The sequence below is a fragment of the Somniosus microcephalus genome, chromosome 4 (assembly GCF_052327205.1).
Source record: "Somniosus microcephalus isolate GS21.2 chromosome 4, FLI_Smic_1.0, whole genome shotgun sequence".
Lineage (NCBI taxonomy): Eukaryota > Metazoa > Chordata > Chondrichthyes > Squaliformes > Somniosidae > Somniosus > Somniosus microcephalus.
In genome coordinates this window covers 241,410,245-241,432,831 of record NC_140990.1, presented here as the reverse complement: position 1 = coordinate 241,432,831, position 22,587 = coordinate 241,410,245, and the positions used below count along the sequence as shown (strand labels likewise).

Genomic DNA, 22,587 nt, shown 5'->3' with positions numbered 1-22,587 from the left:
GATGGCCAGGGAATAAATAGAGTTATAGAACAGGAGTTTAAAAAGATGGTTAAAAATAAAGTGAAAGGAACTACTATTAAAAATGAGTTAAACTGTCTGTACAGCAATGCATACAGTGTCTGCAATAAAACAGGGGAGCTGGAGGCAATCATGTGTTGCGAGGAACCAGACATAGTAGGGATTACTGAGACAAGGCTACAGAAAAATCAGGACTGGGAATTAAACATTGCATGGTATAACATATTTAGAAAAGACAAAGGGGGGAAAAGGGGAGGTGGAGTAGCTGTGCTTATTAGGGATAACATAATGGCAGTAGAAAAAAGGGATGCAGTATCAGCAAGACAGAAATAGAATCTATGTAGATAGAGATAAAAGATAATAAAGGATCAATCACACTAATAGGGCTAGTCTACAGACCACCTAATAGTGGAAGGGAGGTGGAGGAAGAAATATGCAAACAAATTAGGGAAATTAGTAAAAATCATAGAATAATAATCGTGGGGATTTCAACTACCCCAATATTAATTGGACAGAAGAGGTAGGTAAAGGGGATAAGGGAATGAAGTTCCTACAATATGCGCATGACTCCTTTCTAACCCAATATGTAAAAAGCCCAATAAGGGAGGATTCGCTATTGGATCTAGTAATGGGGAATAAACCAGAGCAGATAAGAGAAATAAAAGTAGGGAGACATCTAGGCAATAGTGACCATAATATAATATGCTTTAAAATAATAATTGAGAAGGACATAAGTATGATGAAGACAAGGGTAATAGATTGGAGAAAAGTTGATTTTGAGGGGCTGAGAATAGAACTTGGGAAAATAAATGGACAACAATATTGGCAAACAATTTAAAATGGTATCAACGTTTCAGGTCGAAGACCCTTCGTCAGGACTGACGAAGGGTCTTCGACCTGAAACGTTGACTCTGTTTCTCTCTCCACGGATGTTGCCTGGTTTGCTGAGTTTTTCCAGCGTTTTCTGTTGTTATTTTGGATTTCCAGCATCCGCAGTATTTTGCTATCAATTTAAAATGGTGTTCAACAGAGTTCAGGAAAATTATATTCTGCTAAAAAACAAGAACAAGTTAAACACTAATGAGACATCATGAATGAATAAAGCCATAAGGGAAAAATTGAGGGTAAGGAAAGAACCATACATTAAGTACATGGACAGCAGGGGGAAGCATGATAAGGGAAAATACAAAGAGATTAGGAGAGAAGTAAAAAAAAAATTTGGAAGGCAAAGAGGAACTATGAAAGTAAATTATCAAGGAACATAAAACAAAACAGTAAAATATTTTACAAGCACACAAAAAGGAAGGTCGCGATGGAAATAGGGATAGATAGAATAATACCACAGGCAGCGATAGAGAGATGGCAGAAATATTAAATAATTACTTTGCCTCAGTATTTACCAGGGAGATAGAACAGGTGGACATGACATTGGATCATGAGATTAGTAATGAAATAACTGAAGTTAAAATAAAAAGAGGAGATATATTAAATAAACTAATCAAGCTCAAAGAGGAAAAAGCCCTGGATTACATCCACGCATTTTAAAAGAATCTAGGGAAAAGATGGTAGAGGCATTACTGCACATATTTAATAATTCATTAGAAAAAGGTGTAGTGCCAGAGGACTGCCAGATAGCTAACGTAATACCGATATTTAAGAAGGGGGATAGAATATGTCCAGGAAACTATAGACCAGTCAGCTTAACATTAGTGGTAGGAAAAATAATGGAATCCCTACTAAAGAAGAAAACAGAAGAACATCTAGAAACCAAAAATATAATAATGAATAGTCAGCATCAAAACAGAAAGTCTTGTTTGACCAACCTCATTGAATTTTTTGAAGCGGTAACAGAGAGAATAGACAAGCGTAATGCAGTAAATATAATTTATCTAGATTTTCAAAAGGCTTTTGATAAGGTATTACATAATAGACTAATGAATAAGGTCAGAGAATGCGGGGTCAGCAGACATGTAGCAGAATGGATTGCGAGCTGGCTTCAAGACAGAAAGCAGAGCGTAGGGATAAAGGGTAGCTATTCAGAGTGGCAGAAGGTGGGTAGTGGTGTTCCACAAGGATCAATGCTGGGATCACTGTTGTTCACAATTTAAATTAATGATTTAGACTTTGGAATCAAAATCACAATTTCTAAATTTGTGGATGACACCAAATTGAGGGGATAGTTAATAGTGAGGAGGACTGCAACAAATTACAGGAAGACATTAATAAACTTGCAGAATGGGCATATAATTGGTAAATCAAATTCAACACAGATAAATGTGTGAAGTATTACATTTTGGTAGGAAGAATAGGGGGGTCACTTATTACTTGCAGGGTGTGAGTCTAGGTGGGGTAGAGGAGCAAAGTGATCTCGGAGTACAAATACACAAATCATTAAAAGTGGTGACACAGGTTAACAAGGCCACAAAAAAGCAAACCAGGCACTAGGGTTTATTTCTAGAGGGATAGAATTGAAAAGTAGGGAAGTTATGCTAAACTTGTATCTAAACTTGTATTGAAACTTGGTTAGACCATATTTGGAGTATTGTGTACAATTCTGGTTGCCATATTGTAAAAAGGATATAGAGGCACTGGAGAGGGTGCAGAGAAGATTTACAAGGATGATACGAAATGCGAGGGTGTACATATCAGGAAAGGATGAACAGGCTGGGTCCCTTTTCGCTTGAAAAAAGGTTGAGGGGTGACCTAACTGAGGTCTTTAAAATTATGAACGTTTTGATACAGTTGATACAAAGAGAATGTTTCCACTTGTGGGGAAGAGCAAAACTAGAGGCTAACAGTATAAGATAGTCACCAAGAAATCAAATAGGGAATTCAGAAGAAGCTTCTTTATCCAGAGGGTGGTGAGAATGTGGAACTCGCTACCACAGGAAGTAGTTGAGGCAAATAGTACAGATGCATTTAATGGTAGGCTAGACAAGCATATGAGGGGGAAGGGAATAGAGGGTCATGCTGATAAAGTTAGATGAGGAAAGACGGGAGGAGGCTCGAGTGGAACATAAATGCTGGCATGGACTGGTTGGGCCGAATGGCCTGTTTCAGTGCTGTTTCAGAGAGTCGGGATAAATGGGTCATTTTCCTGTTGGCAAACGGTAACTAGTGGGGTGCCACAGGGATCGGTGCTGGGGCCTCAACTATTTACAATCTACATTAATGACTTGGATGAAGGGACTGAGTGTAATGTAGCCAAGTTTGCGGATGATACAAAGATGGGTGGGAAAGCAAGTTATGCAGAGGACTTAAAGAACCTGCAATGGGATATAGACAGGCTAAGTGAGTGGGCAAACATTTGGCAGATAGAGTATAATGTGGGAAAGTGCGAGGTTATACACTTTGGCAGGAAAAATAAAAAAGCAAATTATTATTTAAATGGAGAGAGATTACAAAATGGTACAGTTCAGAGGGACCTGGGGGTCCTTGTGCATGAAACACAAAAAGTTAGCATGCAGGTACAGCAAGTAATCAAAAAGGCAAATGCAATGTTGGCCTTTATTTCAAAGGGGTTGGAGTATAAAAGCAGGGAAGTCCTGCTACAACTGTACAGACCACACCTTGAATACTGCGTACAGTTTTGGTCTCCTTATTTAAGGAAGGATATACTTGCATTGGAGGCAGTTCAGAGACGATTCACTAGGTTAATTCCAGAGATGAGGGGGTTGACTTATGAGGAAAGGTTGAGCAGGCTGGGCCTATACTCATTGGAATTTAGAAGAATGAGAGGTGATCTTATTGAAACATATAAGATACTGAGGGGGCTCAACAAGGTAGATGCAGAGAGGATGTTTCCCCTCGTGGAGAAATCTATAACGTGGGGGCACAGTTTTAGAATAAAGGGTCGCCCTTTTAGAACTGAGATGAGGAGGAATTTCTTCTCTCAGAGGGTCGTAAATCTGTGGAATTCACTGCCCCAGAGAGCTGTGGAGGCTGGGTCATTGAATACATTTAAGGTGGAGATAGACAAATTTTTGCAAGATAAGGGAGAGTAGGGTTATGGGGAGTGGGCGGGGAAGTGGCTTTGAGCCCAAGATCAGCCATGATCTTATTGAATGGCTCGAAGGGCCAAGTGGCCTATTCCTGCTCCTATTTCTTATGTTCTTATATCCTATGTAATCCCTCCATTGCAGCATCCAACTGATTTCTAAAGGATCCCAGGGTTTTCACCTCCACCATTCTATCCAGGAGTCCTTTCCATGTATTGATCACTCTTTGTATGAAGAAAAACTTTCTGATGGCTGTCTTAAATTTGCTTTTTACGAGTACAAAGGGAAGAAGGTCATGGGTTTAAGCCCCTCTCCAGAGATACGTGCACATAATCTAGGCTGACATTTCAGTGCAATATTGAGGGATTGCTGCTTTGTTGGAGGTGCCGTCTTTCAGATGAACTGTTAAACCGAGGCCCTGTCCTGGTCAATAATTATCCCTCAACCAACATACTAAAACAGATTATTTGGTCATTTATTTCATTGCTGTTTGTGGGGTCTTGCTGTGTCCAAATTGGCAGCCACATTTCTTACATTACAACAGGGACTACACTTCAAAAAGTACTTCATTGGCTGTAAAGCGCTTTGGCACATCCTGAGGCTGTGAGAGGGACTATATAAGCACACATTCTTTCTTTCTGTGTTGCCTTATCCTAATCCCACAAATCAGTTTGAAGTAATTTTCTGGATTTATGTTTCTCATAAAATTTACTATCTTGTATACCTCTGCAATATCACTTCTCAGATGCCTCCTTTCAAGGCTAATTAGCCCAAGTTTCTGCAGTCTTTCCTCATATCTTAGACCTCTAACACACGGGATGAGAATTACTTTAAGCAGCACTTTCCCCACTTAATTTTCTCCACTCCTCTCCTGATGCCATGCCCATGTAACCATTCTTTATACAGTATGTCAATCTAGACACTAGTCAGGTTATCCAACAGTGGGAGGATCGCATCCAAATCTAATCTTGTCCTGATCCAATGTCCACAGATGCGAGTTTCCAGCAATCAGGAGCGGAACTCTGGATGAATTTTCCCTCCCTAGCCTGTGGTGCTAAGCCAATTGTAGCATCTCTATCAGGTCAATTGATCTACCATAGACTGAGGAATGAATCTACGAGCTTCTTGGCTTCCATGATACAATGTGTTTTGTTTTTAATCTGAGCCATCAGGCTCATAGTTCTTTTTCATTAGTTTCACAACTATTAGAAAGGTAGCACTCCTTACCTGCAAATGTGGCTTTGCTTTATTGAATTTATCTTGCAGTTCCACAATGGCCTCAAGATTGCAACCAAGGTCAACACTAAACTGTGGAACAAGGTCATCTTCCAGCGTCTTCAAACTGTGAATTGTCTGAACAAAACAAAAGAACTCAGAATTGGTCTTTTAGTTTTTAATTTCTCAAATTTACTGTCAATAGAACAATATTTTACTTTTGTAAATCTGCACCAAAATCTGGTTAAAGTTGTATATTGAAAGACTCTCAAGTAATTCTATGATAAGTTTCCAAAGGTAAGACAATAATACAGTGAGAGAAAAAAAGAGGAATTTCGCTGACCAACTCCGTTCCTTCCATAGACCAAATACTAATTTACAATTTATTTTATTAACATACTACCGGAGGACTGATGGCCCAAAATTCCATATTTTTAAAGGGCAAAAGTGATGTAGTTCCAGCATAAGAGGCCAGAATTTGGAGCGTCCTGTAGTAGTGGGATTGCGTAACTCTGTCTATAGCAAGCTGCTTTTGCTGTTTAGCATGCGTGTAGTCCTGTGTTGTAGCTTCATTCGTTTGGCACCTCATTTTCAGGTAGAAATGGTGCTGTTCCCGGTATGCTCCTCTACACTCTTCATTGAACCAGGGTTGTGATGGAGGAGTGAGGGGTATGCTGGGCCATGAAGTTACAGATTGTAATGGAATACAATTCTGCTGCAGCTGACAGCCTCACGGTGCCTCATGAATGCCCAGTTTTCAGCTGCTAGATCTGTTCTTAATCTAGCCCATTTAGCACAGTGGTAGTGCCACACAACACAATGGAAGATGTATTCAGTGTAAAGACGGGGCTTAGTCTCCAGGAGGACTGTGCAGTGATCACTTCTTCCAATACTGTCATGAACAGATGCATCTGTGACAGGTAGATTGGTGAGGATGAGGCCAAGTAGGTTATTCCCTGATGTTGGTTCTCTTACCACCTGCTGTAGGCCCAGTCTGGCAGCTATGTCCTTCAGGACATTGCCAGCTACCGGTGGTGGTACTACTGAGCCACTCTTGGCAATGGACATTGAAGTCCCGTACCCAAAGTACATTCTGTACCTTTGCTACCTTTAGTGCTCCCGCCAAGTGGTGTTCGGCATGGAGATATACTGATTCAGTAGAGCAAGGCAGTAGATTTATAAGTTTATATTTGCCACTGATACCCTTTCAAACAGATATAAATTGTGTGGCTTTATTCAGTGTAACCACAATTTAAAAAAAATCTATTTTTTAAATACAGATCTGGGCTATGCATCAAACTTGCATAAATAATTTAATGCAAATTCAAGGGAAAATATAGTGCGTGCACTGGCAGGTAATTTAGTACATCCTGGCATAAGCACTGACTCGTAGCCAGCCCTGGGGAATTGCATTCAAGATGGGTCATCCTGGTCTGAACTGAATGTGATCTTGTGAGGCTTACAGTTTAAATTGAGTATAAATTACATGTCAAGTTCAGAACAGTCTAAAATCCAGGGATTAGGAGCTACAGTACAACCTTTAAATTCAATTCACTTGTGACCTATAAATCAATGAAGAGAAACAAAAAAACTCTTTATCTTTCTTAATTATAGTGAAAGATCCAAATCTTTCAAGGTGAAGGATTAGGGTCTTAGCTGAACCACTAGAATTCTCTCTAATGCCATATTGAGATGCAATGAACTGTTGTGAAAATACTGATCAATTTCTTACAAATATCAGTGCAGTACTACACCACTCCGTTCTAAACATAATTAAAACCATTTAATAATTCATAAGTTTATGGTAGATCTTGCTGGCCTCTGAGATTTATTGGAAAGAAAACTCCAAGATAAAAGATCCAAAGACACAAAATGCGCCAACAACATACTACTGCACATAACCAATCCGACCGCCTCACTAGTTGATGGTACAAGGACTAGGGGACACAGATTTAAGGTTTTGGGCAAGAGGTACAGGGGGGTGTGAGGAAAAACCTTTTTACACAGCGAGTGGTGAGGACCTGGAACTCGCTGCCAATGTTACGTGGTGTAAGCAGACACACTCAATGGGCCAGATTGTCAGTGTGCCGTGAGGCAGGCTTTCAGGTGTGCGGGGGGCAAAAATCCTGAATTCAGGGATCCCGACACCATCCCGCCCAAAACCCACCCAAAACCCGCCTCCACGTAAGTTTCAAGGGAGGATGGTACCCGCCCCGCAGTGGGACCCGCCGACCCGAGGCGGGAAGGGATTAGTGCCAATTAACTGCCTGTTAACAGATAGTTAACAGGCAGTTTTTAGCCTAATCCCTATTTTGAGGGATGTCGTATGGGATTCCTGACGGCGCCAAACCATGCCAGGTTAGAGCAGGCGGGCCGTCAGGTTGAAGGACTTGGAGGGGTCGCGATGTCGGTGTTCAGGTGAGTGATGGGTGCATGAGTGCAAAGGTAAGTGTGTTTGGTGTGTCTAAAGTGTGTAAAGAAGTTTTACTTACCTGTACTTACCTTAACAGCCTTTCTTCCTCTAGGCTGCAGGAGTCCATCACTCAGCCGGAACTGAAAGCTGAACGGCTGCGATCTGTCAAAAGTGACAGCCTTCAGCTTTCATTGCTGGTGAGAGTTCTAACTGAGTCTGTGTAGAAGGACTCAGGTTAGAAGTCAGACTGTCAGTATTTGACAGCTTCAAACAGCTGTGAAACACTGATAGTTCTGATATTTCATCTGTCAAAAACTCTTGACAGATGAAATTTCAGTCTGTGATGTCACCTGTTGCCGGGTGGCCCTTAATTGGCCTGCTGAGCCCGCTGGGCGGGCTCAACAAGGTCAATCAAGGGAAAATCGCGTCGATTGGCTGGACGTCGATGGAGGCGGGACTAAAACCCGAAAGTTGTAGTTCCGCCTCCTTCCCGACAGCTTAAGGAAAATCCAGCCCAATCTTTTTAAGGGGAGACTGGATAGGCACTTGAGGGAAATAAACTTGCAGGGCTACGGGGATAAAGCAGGGAAATGGGACTGACTCGATTGCTCTACAGAAAGCCGGCATGGACTCGATAGGCCGAATGGCCTCCTTCTGTGCCATTATGACTCTATGACTCCCCAGCATCTTTCAAAGCATCAGTGTTTGGGAGAATTTCTAGTTACAGAGGAGATGTCCCTCACGCATGACACAGATATGGAAGTCCTGCTGCTTTGCATGATCAAGAACCAGCTTTAGATATATGTACAGGCTAGATTTTCCTATTTTGTGTCACCCATTTTTGGCCATATATGGACAGCTAACAGAGGAAAATTGGATTGTTAGGCCCAACACGCAACTTCACCTGTAAAACCAACTCACTGGCGGTGGACATCTTTGGCCACTGTATCCTCGCCCCACTACTTGTAAATGATAGCGGGTGGGTGGGGTTTGATGCATGGTTCCATTTTCCTATCCTGCCACGCAGTCGCCACCAGTGGTGCTCAGCAGTTGAACAGACTTGGAATTTGGGCTTGCACATGGTGACACAAAGGTACTTCACTGGTAAAAGCCACAAGGGATTGTGGAGAAATCGGTATGTAAGCATTCAATATTGTATATATTGGCCCTGAATTTGCAGTCGGAGGTTTCTCACAGGGAAATGCCTCCGATCCGCGAATAAAATGCCCAAGTACCTGGCGCCTCAGGATCCACAGAAACTTGCAGTCCTGGGGCTCTCGGGGCACCCGCGGGTAGAGGCCCACGTATCTCAGGGGCGCAGGCGGTTTGCGAGCACCCCTGGGATTACGTGGGCCAGGCCAACGAGTGACAGAAGGGGATCCCCATTCATGCTTAAGGGGATTCCATATGTACGGAAATCCCATAAGCATGAATGGGAATACCCCAAAAAATACACCTACGCATCAAATACATTTTAAAAAAATCACATATTTAAAAATAATTAAAATTGCATTTAATTAAATATTTAAAACAAAAATTTTATTTTTTGAAAAATAAATTTACATGTTTTAAAGAGGCTAAAAATAAACTTACCTTATTTAACAAGTTTTTAAATGTATAAAATATTGATAAAATTTTATTTTTCTGTTTTTTAAAATTCTTATGCTGGTAAAAACAGGCCTTACGCCTGCTTTTACCAGGCGTAAGAATTTCACGGGCATTCGCTCGACAGAAGTTGGGCAAATAGCCCAACTCTCCGCCCGCAGATGTCCTTTTCCTGGGAATACGGATGATCTGTCAAGAAAATTCTTGACAGATCGCAAGTTCCGGATTTTAGCGCATGCGCAGTGCATGCCTAAATCCGGAACTTGCGTGACCCTTACAGACGCGTACACACCTCGTACACATCCGTAGGGGCCACAAATTACAGCCCCATTACTTTTTTTTTACTTGAATTTCATTTTGGAACAGAACTGGGCCTTGGGAATTAATGGGGTCTCCCTTACCCCTCTCCATGTTCTTCTGCTCTAAGGAGGAGAAAGAGTAGAATGAAGACCACCACATGAATACCAGGTTGAATGGGCACCATATGTGGCCTGCAGCCCTTGCCTCCTGGTACTAATAGTATTAATAGTGCCAGGAATGCAACATGACTATGCAGTGAAGGTACATTGAGGAAAATTGGGCTGTTTTTGCGAAGCTTTACATTGACCGGTGAAAGTGCAGTTTTGGGGCTGTTTCCGTGGTAAATCCACCATAGAGGAAAATCTAGCCCTAAATGTCACACTGAATCTCACCATCCTGTACCAAAGGAAGCCCCCTTTCCCCCAACCAGCACACACACTGGCCTAACTAGATGGAATAATCTGACAATATCACTTCTGAGTAGGTGAACACAATAACAATGAATAGCTTCCCACATCTTCTCTACCTATTCCAGATGATACCTGTCAAAGTTGCAGTCTGACAGTTCTGTAACCTGCACATTTGCATCACCAAATTCCTTTGGATTGGGGAAAGGGCCTTCAGCTCCCAAACCTTGAGTGGGTACTTGCCCTCCCATATATCAGACACTACTACTGAGCAACCAGATCACAGTGACTATGGCTTAGGGGGGAATATTGCCGGCCCTGGGGAGGTGGGTTTGGAGGCAGGACTGCCGGGAAAATGGCAGAAATTGGGAGCAGGTACCGAACTCGCTCCCAACTCGCCTTTGTGCCATCTTTCCAGGAGGCGGGTCCCCGACTCGCGCAGGGGCTTGTCTCCTCGAGGCGGGAAGGGGATTACAGCCAATTAACTGCCTGTTAACAGGTAGTTAACAGGCAGTTAAGAGGTTTAATCCCATTTTACCCACACAAGTGCGGGCTTCCCGACGGCTGCGAAGCTCGCCAGGGTCAGTGAGGCAAGCAGTGGGTCTGCGGGGGTGAGAGGGACCGAAAAATCCGCTGTGGAGGTGAATGATGGGTGCAAGTGTGGAGAGGTAAGTATGAGAGGTGAGTGTAAAGTGTTAGAAAAAGTTTACTTACCTTTGCTTCTTCCTGCAGTCTTCAACCCTTGGGGATCCGGAGGTGCCTCATCTCAACGGCAGAGATGGCAGAATGGCTGCTGCATTCTCAGCTTCTCAAAGCTGTCAAACGCTGACAATTCATCTGTCAAAAATTTTTGACAGATGAAACGTCATATGCTGATGTTCTCTGTCACCAGCTTTCCCTTAATTGGCCGGCGAAGCTTGCAGGGCAGGCTGAACAAGGTCAATCAAGGGAAAATAGCGTGGGTTGCCCGCACGTCGTTGGGGGCAGGACTGAAACCCGACAACCAGCAGTTCTGCCCCAAAGGCGTCCCCATTGACAAAATCCAGCCCTTAGTCTCTGGCCTCCAAACAAAACGCATGGAGGTGGGGGATTTCCTAACAAACCCCTGCAGAGCATTTTTGTTAATTTGTTACTGGGATGTGGGCGTCGCTTTCAAGGCCAGAATTTATTGCCCATCCCTAATTGCCTTTGAGAAGGTGGTGGTGAGCCGCCTTCTTGAACCGCTGCAGTCCATGCGGTGAAGGTACTCCCACAGTGCTGTTAGGTAGGGAGTTCCAGGATTTTGACCCAGTGACGATGAAGGAACAGCGATATATTTACAAGTCAAGATGGTGTGTGACTTGGAGGTGAACTTGGAGGTGGTGGTGTTCCCATGTGCCTGCTGCCCTTGTCCTTCTAGGTGGAAGAAGTCACGGGTTTGGGAGGTGCTGCCGAAGGAGCCTTGGCGAGTTGCTGCAATACATCTTGTAGATGGTGCACATGGCAGCCACGGTGCGCCGGTGGTACAGAGAGTGAATGCTTAAGGTGGTGTATGGGGTGCCAATCCAGTCGACTGCTTTGTCCTGGATGGTGTCGAGCTTCTTGAGTGTTGTTGGAGCTGCACTCATCCAGGCAAGTGGAGAGTATTCCATCACACTCCTTACTTGTGCCTTGTAGATGGTGGAAAGGCTTTGGGGAGTCAGGAGGTGAGACACTTGCCGCAGAATACCTAGCATCTGACCTGCTCTTGTTGCCACGGTATTAATGTGGCTGGTCCAGTTAAATTTCTGTTCAATGGTGACCCCCAGGATGTTGATGGTGGGAGATTCGGTGATGGTAATGCCGTTGAATGTCAAGGGGCGGTGGCTAGACTCTCGCTTGTTGGAGATAGTCATTGCCTGGCACTTGTGTAGCGCGAATGTTACCTGCCACTTATCAGCCCAAGCCTGAATGTCGTCCAGGTCCTGTTGCATGCGGGCATGGACTGCTTCATTATCTGAGGAGTTGAGAATGGTACTGAACACTGTGCAGTCATCAGCGAACATCTCCATTTTTGACCTTATGATGGAGGTCATTGATGAATCAGATGAAGATGGTTGGGCATAGGACACTGCCCTGAGGAACTCCTGCAGCAATGTCCTGGGGCTGTGATGATTGACCAACAACCACTACAATCATCTTCCTTTGTGCTAGGTATGACTTCAGCCAGTGGAGAGTTTTCCCCCTGATTCCCATTGACTTCAGTTGTACTAGGGCTCCTTGATGCCACACTCGGTCAAATGCTGCCTTGATGTCAAGGGCAGTCACTCTCACCTCACCTCTGGAATTCAGCTCCTTTGTCCATGTTTGGGCCAAGGCTGTAATGAGGTCCTGAGCTGAGTGGTCCTGGCGGAACCCAAACTGGGCATCAGTGAGCAGGTTATTAGTGAGTAAGTACCACTTGATAGCACTGTCGATGACACCTTCCATCACTTTGCTGATGATTGAGAGTAGACTGATGGGGCGGTAATTGGCCGGATTGGATTTGTCCTGCTTTTTGTGGACAGGACATACCTGGGCAGTTTTCCACATTGTCGGATAGATGCCAGTGTTGTAGCTGGCTGGAACAGCTTGGCTAGAGGCGTGGCTAGTTCTGGAGCACAAGGGGGAAAAATTCAGTTGGTTTGCGCCTCCCGTTAGCACCTTAGGAGGGCGCTAATGGGGTGCAAAGCAACTAGCGCCCTTGTGCGGCGATGTTTGCGCCACTCGCGAAATTAACTAGACATTTTGCGGCGGCGCTAAACACTACTGACATGATCTCCTGCGCCGGCAGATCATGACGTGAGTCGAGTGCGCAATGCCCCGGTAGCGCCCCGGACCGTATATTGAGTGGCGCCCCCTGCCTTACCGCCTGCCGCTAGCAACGACAAGTTGAGGGGAGGGTTTTGCAGTCAGAAAGGGACTGGGGGAGCGCTATTTAAAGGCGGCCGCTTCCTGCTTTTTTTTTTGGTGACATTTTTGCACCACGCATTCTGAGAGAGAGAGAGAGACAGACAGACTTCTGGAGAGATTCAACGCTGTGTGAAGGAGTTTTGGGTACTGAGCAGCACTTTGCAGGTTCATTTTGATTTGCCCTTGTATCGATTTAGAAAAGACTGTGGGGGCTGTACTCTGAGTTCTTTCCCTGGGTCTCTCCATTGTTCTTTCCAGCAGATTTGATGTACAGGTCTCTCCAGGCTGAGATTCAAGGCTGCAATGAGCAGGATGTGGATGGAGAGCAAAATCAGCCCTCCCCTTTAAGATAAAAACAGAAAATGCTGGAGAAATTCAGCAGGTCAAGCAGCATCTGTGAAGAGAGAAACAGAGTTAACGTTTCAAGTCGATGACCTTTTGTCAGAACTCCCCTTTAAGAACTGGCCGGCGCCAGTGTGTCTGTATTCCATTGCTGACTGACATCACATGAGCTTCGCCAGCGCTCTGAGGTAGCGCCTCGCTCCTCGGCCTTTGCGCTTTAAGACAGGTGTGAAGCGCCTGATTTGGTGCTCCAATCACCTCCAGGGGCGATTGAAGCCAAGTTTGCCGTCGGAGGCGATAATTAGCGCCAGGCGCTAAACTTTGCGCACGGCCGATAATGGCACCCCAAACGGGGCGATACTGAATTCCCCCCCCCCAAGTCTTCAGCACGACAGCTGGGATGTTGTCGGGGCCTATAGCCTTTGCTGTATCCAGTGCGCTCAGCCGTTTCTTGATATCACGTGGAGTGAATTGAATTGGCTGAAGACTGGCATCTGTGATGGTGGAGACCTCAGGAGGAGGCCAATATGGATCATCCACTCGGCACTTCTGGCTTACTATTCATAAACCCGTAAGAGATTGTCAGGGAACCAGAAGCATCCCATTATTGTAATGCTCTAAGCCTTAGGGGAGAGGAGGAGGTCTGCCCCACCCTGAAGATCCCCATGAGTCTATCAATCCTCTCCCCAATCTGATGCAATGGGGTGTGACGTAAGAAAACTACTAGGCACTTGGTCTGAGTATTAAACAAGGCTTTAATCAACTGTTTTTCAACATGGAGATCTAGTTGTGTCCTTCACTAGTTCCTGTTAAAGAATGTCCTGAGCAAGCTGGGCCCATGCCCGAGTATTTATGCTCTCCCTGGATAGCGCCACCAGCAGGCCGCCCAGTATTATTTCATAAGTCATTTCCACACGAATGACAAGATTCATGTCAGGGTGCTCACCTCAGGTCTATTCAGAGCCTGGCATATGAAAGGGATCGTTAGATTAAATCAGTTCCTCAAGGCCCTTCCACCAGTTAGCAACAAAGTCCACCTCTCCCAGTATAACTCCTATTTCCAAATGAGACACTGACTCAAGAAACCAGCAATACTTTGCAGAGTCCATAGTGAACCAATCCCTGTGGAACTCTTCCTCCATTCTCCAACAGTCTCCTGCAGACATATCTTCACCCTGTGCACCATACTGAACTGCATGAGCAAAGACAGGACAGAAAACATGAGGGAAGTGGAGGAGGAAAAGCTAGGGTATGGAGACAGGCCATCAACATCACCACCTATAGCAAAATGCATGAAGGATAATGTAGTGTATGTACCCGTCTACCTTTAAGAGAACTATTGTATGTAACCGTTCACCTTTAAGAGAACTATTTTAGGTGTGGCACTACTTTGTTTGGCTTCTGTATACGGTAATACCGACGGTGACCACACCAGTATATAAGTGTTGTGCCAGGAGTTATTGGGCAGATTCGCCCTGACCTTCGAATAGTAAAGTCCTGTTTTAAGTTACTCTTGGAGTCTGTGCATTAATTAACTAAACAACCCACAGACTTTACAGTGGCGACGAGTCCGATCGTACCCTGCGGCAACAATACGTCTGAAGCAGTTAACGAGCGTCGAGAAGAGGCAACCGCCCTCGTCGTTCTGCTGGAAAAAAACTCGAGGCTGCAGAACTAGAAAGGAGGAAGAATTTAGAGACAAAGACTTCCATCAGCAACAGGCACTGACTGTCCCTTCTGCCACGGTGAGGAGTGAGCCGACCAGCACGAGAAGCAAGGCGGCCACGGTGACTGTGAGTAAGGGAAAGTAAAAAGAATAACCGGAGGATAAGGGCGGTGCACTCGACCACGGTCGAGGGGGAAAGGAGCCGGACAGAAGTCGGGCCCAGAGGCGCTGAGACTGGGGCAGCGTGGAGCAAGGAAGCCGCGGTACAGGCAGGCTGGGGACGCAACGGCGTCGTGAGACAGCTAGACCGCGACCGGCGAAAAAGGCCGGGCAGCGACCGAAGCCACGAAGCGCTGCGACCGGCAGCGTAGGCGCGGGAAGATATAAAAACTCAGCCGCAGCCGGGGAGGGAAGCACCGGACTGCGAGACGGCTGGGAGAGGCGTTTGGGAGCCGAGCGAGCGGGAGAGGCAGAGCCGACCAAGGGAGACTGCGCGAGAGCCAGTCCAGCGGCTGAAACTGTTCTCCGTCAACGGGGTGTACCCAGCGCCGGTAGAGCCGAGCGAGCGGGAGAGGCAGAGCCGACCAAGGGAGACTGCGCGAGAGCCAGTCCAGCGGCTGAAACTGTTCTCCGTCAACGGGGTGTACCCAGCGCCGGTAGAGCCGAGAGAGCGGGAGAGGGACCGAGCCCGAGCAAGGGGAACTGAGCGAGAGCCAGCCCAGCGGCTGAACCTGTTCGCCGTCAACGGGGTGTACCCAGCGCCGGTTGCCTTGCCGAGAAAAGGGAAAGCACTGAAGCTGACGCGCAGGCTGTGAACCTGAAAGCCAGCGGCCGTCGCCTGTGGGGGAAAGTGTACCCCTCCCGCTAGGGAAGAAACGCGGGAAGCCGCCATTAGGCGGGGAAGAAGACAGAAGCGGGAAACCGCCATTGAAGTGGGCGGGGAGAGAAGATAAGCGCGGGAAACCGCCATTTTCGCAGGAAAACCGCCATCTTAGAAAAAAAAAAAATAAGTTAAAGAAATAATTCGGGGTGTTATCAGAAAGAGAGGAAGATGCCTAAGCGTGGTAACATCAACGATTTTAATGCCGAGGTAGAAGACTGGGCCACGTATGCGGAACGCATTGAGATCTATTGTGAGGCCAATAAAATAGAAGGTGACAAAGCTAAACTCGATGGGCGCGAAGACATACGAGCTCTTGAAGCATCTACTAGCACCAGCTAAACCGGCGGATCAGACTTTCGATGATATTGTGACTGTTCTGAAGGATCACTTGAACCCCACACCGTTGATGTTGGCGGAACGATTCAAATTCTATGCGAGAACGCAACGGAAAGACGAAAGCAAAGCAGAATACTTGGTCGAACTGCGTAGACTAGCGAAATACTGCCAGTTTGGAGGGAATCTGACAGAGGCATTGCGAGACAAGTTCGTGTGCGGGTTGGCAAAGGAAGGAACGCAAAAGCGACTACTCGAAGAGAACGACCTTACACTTGACAGGGCTGTCCTTATTGCAGCATCGCACGAAGCCGCAGCGAAGGGAACTGCGGAAATGCAGCTAAAGACAGCAGCACTAAGTGTGGATCAAATTACCTCGACAACAACAAAATGCTATCGTTGTGGGAAGACAACACACGACCAGAACCAATGCTGGTTTAAGAACCAGGAATGTAGGAAATGTGGCAAACTGGGTCACATAGCTAAGGTATGCCGGTCAGGGAAGAAGACCAACAACCAAAGGACCAACAACCAAAGGAAGCCATCACAGGAAAAGTACAACAAGGTACACAAGGTGGCTGAGAAGAGTTCAGATGAACAGAATTCAGACTCAGACCCAAACGGCCAGGAGCTGGGTAGTCTGAGAATTCACAATGTGAGTAAGGAAGCTGACCTACAAACTATCTGGGTCATGCTAAAAATAGCTGGAATCCAAGTGAAAATGGAGTTGGACACTGGATCAGCTCTATCAGTCATAAATCGAAGGGATTACCACCGGCTATTCTCACATATACCCTTAAGAGATACCAAGTTCGTATTGCAGACATACACGGGGCATAAAGTATACCCCATGGGAAAGATAAGAGTCAAAGTGAGAGATAGGGGTAAAGAACACCCAAGAATGAACTTATACGTACTACATGAGGGAGGACCACCACTTCTAGGACGGGAGTGTATCAAGAAAATAGACATGGAATGGCACTATCTAAAAGCCATAACGAGTGAGGACTCGGTGCAGACAATCAGCTCAGATTCTGAAATGGATGACGATAAGACCAACCCAAATATGAAAGACAAGGCTGAAATGGACTTGCCGACGAAGGTTGGAAAAACGAAGGCATGCATAAAGGCTTATGCTCCAGAGAAGAACAAAGTTTCAGAGCAGAACTCCACCGAACAACGACAACCTAGTTTGACAGAAAATTCTGAGCCTGTTCAAGTTACGGACATATCCATGACGGAAGAACACCGAGCTCGGACTCAAACTTATTTCAAATTACGACAACAATTAGAACAATTGAGTTACCGTCTCGTACAAGAGATGAAAACAATGAAAAAGTTCTATGACACCGAATGGGAGAATCTGGAAAGACAACAGAAGCAGCTAGCTCAAGCAGAGAGCGACCATAGAGCCATTGTGACCAATTACCGATCACATCTCCCTTATGGTGTTCAGGAGTTAGAATATTTGCAGGAAGAAGCAAATGAAGAGGAATCTTCAGGAAGCCAGGATTTTATTCCAGTTCTTCTCTACGACTTCTTACAAGCAGAGTGTGAGAAGTTGAAAGAGCAGTATGAACAGGCCCAGGCTACAATTCTGGAAGGGGTTAACTCGGCAACCTCCGAAAAGCTAGTTTCAGTGGAAGCATATGAGCAACTGAAGGTTGAACATGAGCAAGAAGTCCAAAGGCTGCAGGAAATTCTTGATGAGCTCAAGGCCAAGACAGACTCATCGGTAGAAGTTCCATCCATAGATGAGAAATTAGAGGTGAAAGACATGGCAGAACATGAAAGACAAGATGTACAAGAACTCATAAAAATATTAAAGGAAACCCAAGACAAATATGGGGCGGCAATGACCGAGATTCAACAACTTGAAAAACAGATTCAACTGGGAATCCGTTCAGTGGAAGAAAAGGGAACTGTAAGAAACACAGAGACTGTAAGAATGGCCTCTGAACATGAGCTAGAGAGCATCAATGCGCAACTTCTCCGAGCGCTGGAAGCCAAAGTACAAGAGGAAAAGAAGGTGAAAGCATTGGAGGAAAAGGTGGATGAAATGGAGAAGACTCTGACCCACAGTGTTCCCGTGGAAGAGTTAACGGTCAGCCAACTCCTTCATATGCTGAAGGACAAGACTCTACAATGGGAACAATCTGAACACGAGCTTCAATCTTCAAAGGGAAGGAGTTCGGAGCTCTCAAAAGTTATGGAAATAGCTGAGGTTGCAACACAGATTTTACAGGGATGCCAAAAGTACGCTGAATCACGTCAATGTGAACAGCAGAATGTTGAAACAGCTGCTCCAGTAGAAGGATTGAATAGCCTGATCAATCAATCCCCGAGGGAAGGGGAAGTGTTGAAATCACAAACGAGGTCATTAGTGAAGGATTTGCAGGAAACCCAGGAAGAGCGGGATGAATATGAACGCATGAAGAAGTCTCTTCAGGAAAGATGTCTAGGGAGGGAACAACAGTCGGCTAACGTCCAGTTGGGTACGGAAGAAGTAGCAGGCCCTCTCGCTAGACTAGCTCAGGACGACACCGAATATTACCATGACCTGTTGAGTGACACGGAATATTACGATGACTTGGTCTGCCCAGCTTGTGATGAAAACTCCCAAAGTGCAGAAATCAGGATGAAGCACTTAAAGTCTAAGGAACATAGGGAGATGGTGGCGCAACAGCTGGCAGCGGATAAGGGAGCTCCGAGAGTCTCCAAGAAGCAGAAAAGAAAAAGACGAAGCAGAAGACGATAACCATCTAAATCATTATCACTTCTATCAGATCATGCACGTGGGCCCTACGAAGGGGGCCAAATCAGTTGGAAAGTAGGACAAATTACCAAGGCAGTCCAGCTGTTTGTAAAAGTCAGCACTGCTGGTTCAGCAGGACGGAAGTTCAAGCTGTTAAGCCAAGGGAAAGACTATTGGATGAGTCACGCTAGAAATGTGAACCAGCTACACCGCAGAGATGTTGTTCGGACCGAGTCAAGACCAGAGACTGAATCTGTGAACTGTTCCCGCAGAGACTGAATCTGTGAACTGTTTCCCGCAGAGACTATATCTGTGAATTGTTTTACATGAAGTTGATTATATGTTATGTTTAATGGGGAATAAGTATGTTGTAAGCTAAAAAGGGAGGATTGTAGTGTATGTACCCGTCTACCTTTAAGGGAACTATTGTATGTAACCGTTCACCTTTAAGAGAACTATTTTAGGTGTGGCACTACTTTGTTTGGCTTCTGTATACGGTAATACCGACGGTGACCACACCAGTATATAAGTGTTGTGCCAGGAGTTATTGGGCAGATTCGCCCTGACCTTCGAATAGTAAAGTCCTGTTTTAAGTTACTCTTGGAGTCTGTGCATTAATTAACTAAACAACCCACAGACTTTACAGATAACTTAAGTTAATTCATTGAAAATGCTGCACCACATAAACGCCGCAGATTTCACCGCTCCATATCAGATGATTGCCAAAGGTGCTGTGGCAGTCGAGCACCCTCTTACACATCTGTAGCTCATGCCCCCTGGAGACCATAAGGATCCTCTGCAATTACAGAGAATCTAGCCAAGTGCTTGCTGCATCTAACCACTGGAAATTGAGGAGTCACTGCAATGAACAGGCAACCAAAGGTCTCCCTACCAGCAGCATGAACATGCATCCCCCTCTGTGGCAGAGTGCAGCCTTCTTACAATACATATGTGGCTGAAGCACATGAGATGTATCCTACTGAGAAAAATGTTAATCCACCACCTGGAAAAATATCCAGCAGTCTAGAGCCTATTCTTGCAGGTTCCAACTAAATCTTGGGAAGACTGAAGTCATTGGCCTAGAATTTCAGTATAGCCAGTTTTGGGGCGCTAACGTTAGCGCCCGCCCCAAAGTTGCGCCCCCTTGCCGGAAATTCAGTGGCTTCGCCCTAAGAGGTTGCTGGAGCGCTAAAAGAGGCGTTGCACTACTATCTTTAGGCGCTAAGCCGGCGGTGCAGAGGGATAGCGCCGAGGCGGGGCGCAGCGCGGGTGCGGTCATTTTTTGATTGACAGCAGACCCCGTGGTGCCGACCAGCTCTTAAAGGGGGAAGGGACGATTTGGTCTGCTGCCACGCCCTGCACACTGCAGCTTTGCAAATAGGCCTCAACACTGCTGCTCAGCCCCAGGGAGTCATGGCAACGCCAGAGAAGGCCCGTGAGCGTGCCCTGCGCTTCTCAGAGCGTGATCTGGGAATAATGGTGACAGCTCTGGAGAAGAGGCGCAGGATCTTGTTCCCAGAGACTGGGAGGAATCCGAACCACCAAGAATACACCAGAGCCTGGAAGCAGATCGCCAACAGGGTGACATTCACCGGCGATGCCCCCAGGACCCACAAACAATGTCGGAAAAAATACAACGACCTGACCAGGATTGTCAGGGTGAGTACCCTTTCCAGTCTCCTCCTCATTCTTGCATGTACACCTGACATGATGGGCAAAGGGAGCTGAAAGGCCTAATGGCCAGCCCTCAGCCAGCAGCTTTGGGACAGTCATGAGCATCAATTGCACATTCTGCACTCTACACTCTGGCCAAGCTATTCCACCATGGGAGGCAGTGCACAGTACATCAGGGCTACACTCTGGCCAAGCTATTCCACCATGGGAGGCAGTGCACAGTACATCAGGGCTACACTCTGGCCAAGCTATTCCACCATGGGAGGCAGTGCACAGTACATCAGGGCTACACTCTGGCCAAGCTATTCCACCATGGGAGGCAGTGCACAGTACATCAGGGCTACACTCTGGCCAAGCTATTCCACCATGGGAGGCAGTGCACAGTACATCAGGGCTACACTCTGGCCAAGCTATTCCACCATGGGAGGCAGTGCACAGTACATCAGGGCTACACTCTGGCCAAGCTATTCCACCATGGGAGGCAGTGCACAGTATATCAGGGCTACACTCTGGCCAAGCTATTCCACCATGGGAGGCAGTGCACAGTATATCAGGGCTACACTCTGGCCAAGCTATTCCACCATGGGAGGCAGTGCACACTACATCAGGGCTACACTCGTTACTTACAGCCCGTCCTTTCTCTTGCAGGCTAAAGTTGCCTATAATTGCCAGGCCCGTGCCAGGACCAGGGGAGGCCGCGCCAAGCTGCAGAAGCTCACTCCCCTGGAGGAGCGCGTGAGTGGGCTCATGGGAGCCCGGCTGATCGTGCCCACAGCGTGCGGAGTAACCGACCCTCCACTGCCCGGCAATGGTAAGGACCTCGCCTTTTGGCCCTCTCGCGTCGCACTTGCGCATCCGAGCTACCTCCTTTGCCACTGTCCCACCAATGCGCTGAATGCCACCAGTCCTGACTCCCTCGCTGATGCCGTCTCCTCACTCTGAAGCTACTCTTGTGCATTCCTGCTTTCAGCTGGTGATGACCAGGTCCCTGAAGCTGCCAGCGACAGCCCCTCCGAGCAGGAGGAGGAGGAGGAGGAGGAGGAGGAGGAGCAAGAGCAAGCCGGACCATCAGGGGAACACTCAGGTCCCGCAGGAGAGGACGAAATGATTGACACGTCCTCACTGGACGAGTGCCTGGACCAACTGTCGCAGGGGATTGCAGCTGCTGGGACCAGTGGCGTCCAGCCACCCAGGAGCCCTGCGCGTGGGCTGCGGCCTTCCCCCCAAAGGGGGGAAGGATCAGAGGGGAGTGCAGTTGATCAGGACACTCGCCGCCACCAACGTGGCAAGGTTCCCCTAGTTCGGTCCCCTGCTCCCCAGCGGGAGAGTCCCGACTCCAGTCCGGACACCTTCACCTCGGAGGAGGCGCGGAAGCTGGACAAGATGGCCGAGGATTCGGACCGGCGCCACACGGAGCTCATGCGCGTGGTGGGGCGCATGCCTGAGGCCATCGAGTCGCTGGCGACCAGTGTGCGCGAGTTCGGGGCATCAACTGCCGCGAGTGGCCGCATGCTCACTGATGCCGTCAAGTCCCTGGCGGGTGTGATGCGGGCGCACACCAGGACAACAGGGGCACTCACTGCTGCCACACGCGCTGTCTCAGGCAGGCATTGCCAGGGCACCCGCCGCGCTGCAGCATCCCAGCGAGCCGCCCCTCGGCTGATTGGTGCGGATCCTGCAGTGCGGGCCCGGCCGAGTGCCAGCGTGCCACAGCACCAGCCAGCGCATCCCAGACGCCAGCTTGCCCACATTGCACCATCCGTCGCCGCCACTCCCCCACTGGGGCGTCAAGGGCAAGCGGCTGGAGCTGATGTTGGCCAGGCTCAGGTGCGCCACTCAGCAGCCGGCCCCTCGACGCCCAAAGGCCGTGTAGGCCGCCCCCCAAGGGCATCTGGCGGAAGGACATCTGAGCCTCAGGCGCCTTCCCCCAGCCTCGCAGCAGCCACTGGGCAGAGCTTGCGAAGGAGCAGCAGGCCGGGCAGGGGAGGCAAAAGGCTGGACAAGGTCTCGCCCTTGCGGGCCACTCAGTAGAGGGTGTGGCCAGCTTTCGTTTTATATGGCGGTGGCC

The 22,587-nt window shown here is 47.3% G+C and overlaps 1 protein-coding gene across 2 annotated transcripts in view; it reads right to left on the bottom strand.

Moving 5' to 3' along the window:
- The window catches only part of ccdc141 (coiled-coil domain containing 141), a 285,891-nt gene that overhangs the window by 71,650 nt on the left and 191,654 nt on the right, over nucleotides 1–22,587 (bottom strand). For both annotated transcript variants that reach the window (XM_085986005.1, XM_085986004.1), the window contains one exon: nucleotides 5,244–5,369. In XM_085986005.1, coding sequence (XP_085842131.1) covers nucleotides 5,244–5,369 — 126 coding nt within the window. The remainder of the gene's footprint in view (nucleotides 1–5,243; nucleotides 5,370–22,587) is intronic.